The sequence below is a fragment of the Rhagoletis zephyria genome, unplaced genomic scaffold (genome assembly GCF_001687245.7).
Source record: "Rhagoletis zephyria isolate East Lansing unplaced genomic scaffold, Rhagoletis_zephyria_1.1 Rzeph_scaffold_03196, whole genome shotgun sequence".
Taxonomy (NCBI): domain Eukaryota; kingdom Metazoa; phylum Arthropoda; class Insecta; order Diptera; family Tephritidae; genus Rhagoletis; species Rhagoletis zephyria.
In genome coordinates this window covers 28,691-36,139 of record NW_016160279.1, presented here as the reverse complement: position 1 = coordinate 36,139, position 7,449 = coordinate 28,691, and the positions used below count along the sequence as shown (strand labels likewise).

At 38.3% G+C, this 7,449-nt stretch overlaps 1 protein-coding gene across 1 annotated transcript; it reads left to right on the top strand.

The window, feature by feature from the left end:
• The first annotated feature begins 3,876 nt into the window (after positions 1-3,876).
• LOC108368578 (ankyrin repeat and KH domain-containing protein mask-like) lies at positions 3,877-5,088 on the top strand. The gene is made up of 2 exons (XM_017623455.1): positions 3,877-4,230; positions 4,318-5,088. The coding sequence occupies exons 1-2, from the start codon at positions 3,877-3,879 to the stop codon at positions 5,086-5,088; spliced, it is 1,125 nt and encodes a 374-aa protein (XP_017478944.1).
• Positions 5,089-7,449: the final 2,361 nt, after the last annotated feature.

The window sequence follows — 7,449 nt, the reverse complement described above, 5'->3', positions numbered from 1 at the left end:
AGTATGTATACAAAAGTATATGTGCCGTTATATCCCGGTCGGAAAAGGAGCACCTGAATTGTCAAAAAGAAAAAAATCCTATCCAAATAGCTGATCTCCAAAGGCAAAGCTTTACCCTCTGCTACTGACGTGACTAAAATGTCCCTATTTTACTGACGAGTAGTCTCTGAGACACTAAGTTTCCAGATCAAAATATATAAGTTATATATTTATATTTTTAATACTTATTAATGATATGACTATATGACGAAAAATAGGAGTTTTTAGTAATCAATGCTATTGAAGCTCGGGAAAAGTTTCGAACTCTCGGTGTCTGTCAAACTACCACATCAGTCCCAGAGGGTTAATGCAAGCTGGAATAGGTGAGTTTGGGCAGAGCCATCAGACAAATATTAGAATACCGTAACAAGTTGCTAAGCTACCGTTGATGTTCAACGAGAAGGAGCAAGTTAATCTGGCATGAACACCCACGTTCCAATGGGTCCCAGACTAAGTTAGGATAGATTATCGCGGCTGCCCTCATTCGGCGTTGAAAGGGGGCACACTCAGATGAGCCCATTATGACAGCATTAATTCTTTACTTCCCTGGAAGTGAAACAATTTCGTCGTTCTGACGAAGGTCACAAAATCGCAGAAACTAGCTGCCCTCAGTTCAGCCCATACTTCCAATAAAGTACTGGCGAAAGGAATGTTGGCAGCTGTAACAGAAGGCAGTCGACTGGAGACCTATTCTCTTGGCTGCCTTAACATCAAGCAGTGTGGTCGATAATAACCCCGATTAAATACCGAAAGATTAGTCGAAGCCGGTATTGTGGATCTAGTTCTTTACAATGTTCGCAAGGTCAACTTTTTGTTTAAAATTATGATCAAATATCTGAGTTGCTACCAGAGCGGCAACATAGATGATTTAATGAAGGACCGAATCTTGGCAATGTTGAAGTAGATTTCATAACCTATTCTCTTGCCAGAAAATTAATCTGCTTCGAGTTCTCTCACTACATGTGTTTGCAGAGATTCCCTTTTCCTGCTGGGTTGCAGTGTGTTCATTTTTATTTATATGTCTGAAATTACCTGTGCTGGTATCTCATTTATCGTGTACACGGTGCATTTAAAACCATATAAATTTTAAATAAGATTTGTACACTCGCGCCAACCAAATGTATACACTGAAATGTACATACATACATACATACATATGTATGCTGAAAGGGACGAAGTAAGGTAAATTAGCCAGATGTAATTTTAAAATAAAAATAGTACCATAAGAGCAAAATCTCATCGGGTAGAGCTCACAGCTATGTACACACATACCAACTTATCTACATATATATGTACATTAGGATGATCCTTAAATGTAGGAAGCAAATTTTTACATCAGATTTCCAAAGCCTCACCTCATATGTCGCTGCCACTAAAGTGAAGATATCACATATGTATTTTGTTCCCGATTGGATACGGTTAAGGCGTGTCGCACAGGGAGGCAAACTTCAGATTACCCTAAGAATCGATTTTCGGTATTAAATAATTTTAATTCTTTCAGGCAGTTTTTAAACCGAATTCTGAGATAGGGAGTTTTTCAATCAAATTCTGAAGTAGGGCGTTCTTGAGAAGTTTTGCGAGATAGAGCGTTTTCGAAACGCGAGACTTAGACGAAAATCTCATTAGAGACGTGTAAACACTTAATAGAGCTCTACGAGAGACTCACTTACGCAGCCTGGGGAGAGTTATTTAACGAGAATTTTTCGCCGTGTACACAGTCCATCGCAACTAGATCGAAAATTCTGCGAGAACTCTACGCTCCATTTGGCAAGCTAAATAGAGTTTTTGCTCTACGGAGGCGATGGTAAAGTCTTGCAAATGAATTTCACCACAGTTTTTTAAATTTTGAAGTAGCTAGGACATTAAATCTTATATTCGGTACAAGCACACCATTTTAGGTACATTTAAAATGTAGTCATGTAACTTATTGAGAAATTTTCTCTTATTTTCATAGTAATTTCAACGGCTTTTTCAATAGTCTCCCTACTTTGAAAAGGAGCACAAATATTGGTTAAAACATAAGGGGTAATCACTAAATTGAGCAAGTGGCCTGCTTACATATACAGTTTGGGCTAAATCTGCACTGAGAAATTCCTTTTATGGAAACGGTTAATAGCATAGATTGTTTGATGTGACTCCAAAAGTATACGTGCTACCGAAGGGAGAGGGTGCCACCTACTATCGAAAATTTATACACATAAAAATACAAATTTATGGCCTAATTCATAAAAAAAAATAAAATAGATTTATTGAGCTTTATAAAGTGACATTTTCATACAAATTTTCGATTTATAAAGCAGTTAAAGTCTTCTTTATTTTTTATGAATTTGGATGTTAGTCTTTAGGTACATTTATTTATATATGTAAGTACAATTTCAAAGTATTATTTTCATCCCTAGTGAGAAAAACTAGCTTATGACGACATCGATTAGGTGAATGCTGTCAAAACGACGAAGGGTTAGCGTTCCGCGTATGGTGCCACCTTTAGTTTCTAAATCGGGGTTCTGATACACATACATACACGCACACCGCTAGTAGAGTACGTGAGATTTCTCTACTTTGACTCTAGCTAGATTGAATACATATCTCCTAAAATTGCGAGATTTCTCTACCGTGTACACTTAGCTTAACGTTGCAATATTACTCAGTAAGTTACTTCCGTGGTGTCCTGACCACCTAGGGAGCTTCTCAAGGGCACTGGCCGTTCTACGGTTTGTCGGCTCGCCATTATGCTTTAAAGACCTGGTATTTCTTATCCCTAGCCAAAATTTACTCCTTTTTGTCGATATCCTTTTATTCAGACTACAGGAGATTGAGTAGATTGAGATGTCGTCGAAAGTTGTTATAAAATTGGTGTGCTAGTAAGATATTCTGTGACAAAAAGCTTTGCATGTTTTACCAAGAAAAGACACTTAGTTGAGCCACACGGACCATGTGGACCAGTAGAAAAAAAAATTTGTCTCACCTCGACCTTAATACAGCGGCTTTATCGCACATTATTTCGACTAAGCCTTGTACGTACTTTGGCAGTTTGATGGGCAACCTCGTCTTTATGAGGTCGGCATAGTTTTGTCGCCCCGAACTGATTTTCTTCGAGACTATAAATTTTCGAGCCAGGAAAGCGTCTTATTCGTCCTTGCTCGCATATACACAGGAGTAACACCTGTATGTGTAGAAGGTTGGCCACAACGTGTGAATTTGTTCAGTCAGGCAAATGCTAAAATATTTCAATTCATCCACAGACTTACCTCAGAAAAAGGCATTCGTCTAGGAAGGTCATAATTTGTGTTCTTTTAATTAACGATTAAAAAAGATTAAATAAAAAAAGATTTGCAAAGAAGGGTGCTACAGAATTTCGAGAGCATAATATTTTTCGCACGGTGTGTTTCTTGTATACAACTTTAACTTTATTTTTTACCCAACTGCCCTACCTAAGCTTGCTACTTCACATGCCACATTAAATGCTAACGCTTTTTGTGTTCTTTTAAGAAACTTGTTTTCAAATTAAAAATATAAATATTCACGAAACAGTTTTATACTAAATTTTATCAGATAATTTATTTCTAGTACTATACAAGTCTATAATTTCAAGCTAGCTGAATTCTAGCCAAACGTCGACGCCAAAAACTATCATAAAAAGACAGTAACAACAACAGCAGCAATAAATATACCAACGTCAAGTACTTGAAGCATTCAACAGTCAACAATAACAGAAAACATACAAAGCGAGACATAAATAGAAAAGTTGTCAGCAAATTGACAGGCCGAATCAGATCGAGATTTGAACTGACTAAACAGTCGTGCTCAGAAGGGATTGGCCAAAACTGCACACGAATCATGAATAACATGACTGGCAACAACAACAATAATAGTAACAATAATCATAACAATAACATAAATTCCAGCAGCAGTCCCAACTACAGCCAAATCAGCGACGCTAACAGCGATTCGAAAAAGTTAGCAAAGCTCAAAGCAACCAACCTTTGCGTTATCGATAACAAAACCTTAAGTGGCGGAAACAAAAGCGAACGTTGCGTGCTGTGTCTGGACGAGAAACGTTACCCGGTGCGCATCCCATGCGGACACTCATTCTGCAAGGATTGCCTGGATGTCTATAAATCGTATCAGAAGTATGCCTGGGCCAATCGCTGCCCCATCTGCCGCGGTTCGATGAAAGAGAAGCGCCGTTTAGTAAGTTATTGAGCACAAATTGCTTTGCTTTTCCTCCCCTAATTGAAGAATATATATTATCGCCTCACTTTCACACGCTTCGAGCAGGTCAAGCGGAAGCATTCGGAAACGACAGATGGCGCAACAGCCACTACTTCAGCCACCGTGATCAGCAGCATCAGCAGTAGCAGCGAGCTGGGGCCCACACGTATGCGCCTAAATCCATCATCAGCCACCATCGCCGCTGCGACAGCAGCTGCAGCTACAGTCACTGCCACTGCGCTGTCAGAAGCTGCCGCCGAAGCAACCGTTGAACAAATCCACTTCTTGGAAGAGTACATGGCAATGGCTGTAGAATTGGATGTGTTCGGCACCAACACCGGCACCACCTTTGGCAATGCAGTCAGCATCAGCACGCCTACGAACTCAGCATCGACCGTCAGTGCAAGCGAAGCTGCAGGTGAAGATGAAGAAGCCGAGGAGTTGCATGCAGCGGATTTAGAAGCGAACTGGGAGCAAAATGTGGGATATGAACAGGAAGAATTTGGGGAAGGAGATGTAGAAGAGGAAGATGAAGAGGCATTGGGTGATGATGTTGATGTGGAAGAAGACGAGGAATCAGACGGAGAGGATGACGACGAAGAAGATGGGGATGATGAGGACGATGACCTGTACTTTTTCAATGGATATGACGACGAGAACTATGAAGATAATGACGACCACGATCACTACGATTACGATACGGTGGATGAAGACGAAATGGGCGATGATATGGATGATTATGGCGAATGGCAGGATGCGTTTGACGAGTTTTATGATGACAACGTTGAAGGTGGCGACGATGTGCTATTCGTCGATGAAGTAATCATTGTCGATTGAAAGAGGGGTTGTGAAGGAAAATTAAATGTAGAGGAGTTAAGAAGAGAGAGACAGACCAAGGGTTACGAATTAGGAGAGAGGACAAATGGGGATTGGACTGACGGACTTATCTGTTTTACTTGATGAACAAGCAATACTTTGCGAACCTACTGACTCCTACAAACTGGTACTTTTTGACGTGGCTGTGATTTTTATGTGATTTTAATAATTTTCGCTTTTTTGTCTGATTTTTTGTAGTTTTTGATGATTTTTTTCAACAAAAAAATATACAAGTATTTTTTTTATAAACGTATTTTTTATCATAGCGAAAGGTTTGGAACTTATATTTCCGTGTTTGGTGGCTTTTGTTGTAGCCTAGCTGACTGGTTCACGGCGCTACTTTTTAGTTTAGGTTTTTATATTCTGTTACGTACGTTATAAAAACCAACTCAGATTTCTTCCTCGAGCCAAATGATTTGAAATTTATCGAAGACTCAATTAAAATGCTCTTGTTTAGTCTTCTGGCATTTGTTTTTTTTTTTTTTCAAGGATATTCAATGCTTATATTCCTTTAAGAGTGATGTGATACAGCAGAGGGTGATCCATCAAATTTCAAACTTTTTTTAACTAAAGCAAAACCAAGCTAACCGTGTCTTAAGAAGCAGCTCTCCCATATATACATACGTGGCCCACTAAATTTAAGCACCGTCACTCAAAAATGCTGCATCTGTTTGCTTTGTATTTTTCATCTCCTTCCATCAACTTTGGAATTACAGCGCTCACTCCAGCGTCATTGCCATCAACAGCTCCAAGAAGAGCGCAAAACAACCGCATCACCCACCATAAAGAGTCAGCAGCAAAGATGCTATTCTTGTTTTATATTTTTTTTTTGCTTCTTGTCAAGCAACTAACAGCATCATCAACATCATTACCATTTTCTTCATCATTGTCGCCTTTATGATAATACATAACAGCAGCATTTATGCTCGTAGTAGTCGCTATATAACTCACTGGGTTAGTGCACCTGCAAGTGAGACAAGCTGGATGTTTTCTTTGGCATTTTCTTTTTACTTTTTTGCCAGGTTTTATAACAGGTGCATTTTGTTTGTCTTGTATCTTTCTCTTCGTTTTTTTCGCACTTTTTCCCATTCTATTTAATTTCATTATTCTTTTCAATTATCGCTTTACCAGCGCCAAAGTCTGCAGCTGTGGGGCAGAGTGGTTGGAAGGATTCTGCGATTTGTAGTTTTAATTTCATTGAAATTAATTTAATCTATCTTGCGTTATGATAGCTATCCCTACAGTTAATTTTTTTTTTTTGCGAAAACTACATCGTCTCCCGGGCACGCGAATAAAGAACACATAACTATTTTTTAAGGGGGTTGTTGGTAATTTGTGACTATCAAAACTGGGATAGCGGTTGTTGAAATCCGACGGCAGGTCAAATTTAATATTAGGTCAAGGTCAAAAGCCAGCTAACGATGCCTAAATTATTAAAGTTGGATAAACTCGGCTGATCTGTGATATATCATAAAATATTAGCTGGTTCTTCGTGTTACCAAAAAAGCGGAAGCATACTTTTCATAATTTTCCAATCCAATTACCTGCAATTTCCTGCGGATAGAAGAAGAAAGTCGGGCCGAGCTTGCTTAGTTGCGACCTATCTAAACAAGATGGTGAATGTTCTAATGTGGTTTTGGAGTAGGCTTCGTCGCATGCCATGCATTTAAATATTTAAATATGAGAGTTAAACCGAAGAGTTCTAAGAAAATTTTCTTAATATGTACATACATATCTCTGGAAGGATAAAAAATCTCTAGAAGTATTTTCAATTTGTTATATGGAGATTTATTTTATAAGTGCCGTACTGACAGAAACAATTCATGAAAAAGGGAGAGCCGGCTTAGGCCAAATAATCTAAAGCTTTCATGATGCATTCATAACTCTTGAGGCATTTAGCTACAGTACTGATAAGTGGTATTTTATCAAACCAGGTTACTTACTTTGAGAAAAAAAGTCATGGCCGGCAAATTGAGAAAATGAATTTACCTTGTAATGTTTTTATCATGCTGACAAACATATGAAGAGTAATTCTGTAAATCTATGAAAAACTACTTTTTACTGGCGTATTAAATTTTTTTGCCGCCAACGCTAAAAAAGTAAATCTGTGCATTGCATTGAAATAGAAATATATATAACAGCATCAATATCCTGAACTATCAAATTTTTATTTCTCGTAATGCGATTTTTGGCATCTCTAATCACTTTACCAATGCGCTTGCACTCACTTTTGCGCCGAAATTGCATTTTTATGCAATTAAAAAATAGCAGTTATACACATACATGCATAGGTACATACACATGTAACGAAGTGAATATTTG

What these genes read in the sequence shown, in the direction of transcription:
- LOC108368578 (XM_017623455.1), top strand. Translation starts at nt 3,877, where the DNA reads ATGAATAACATGACTGGCAACAACAACAATAATAGTAACAATAATCAT. An exon ending in TGAAAGAGAAGCGCCGTTTA is followed by an intron (nt 4,231 to 4,317) that starts GTAAGTTATTGA and finishes CGCTTCGAGCAG; the next exon opens with GTCAAGCGGAAGCATTCGGA.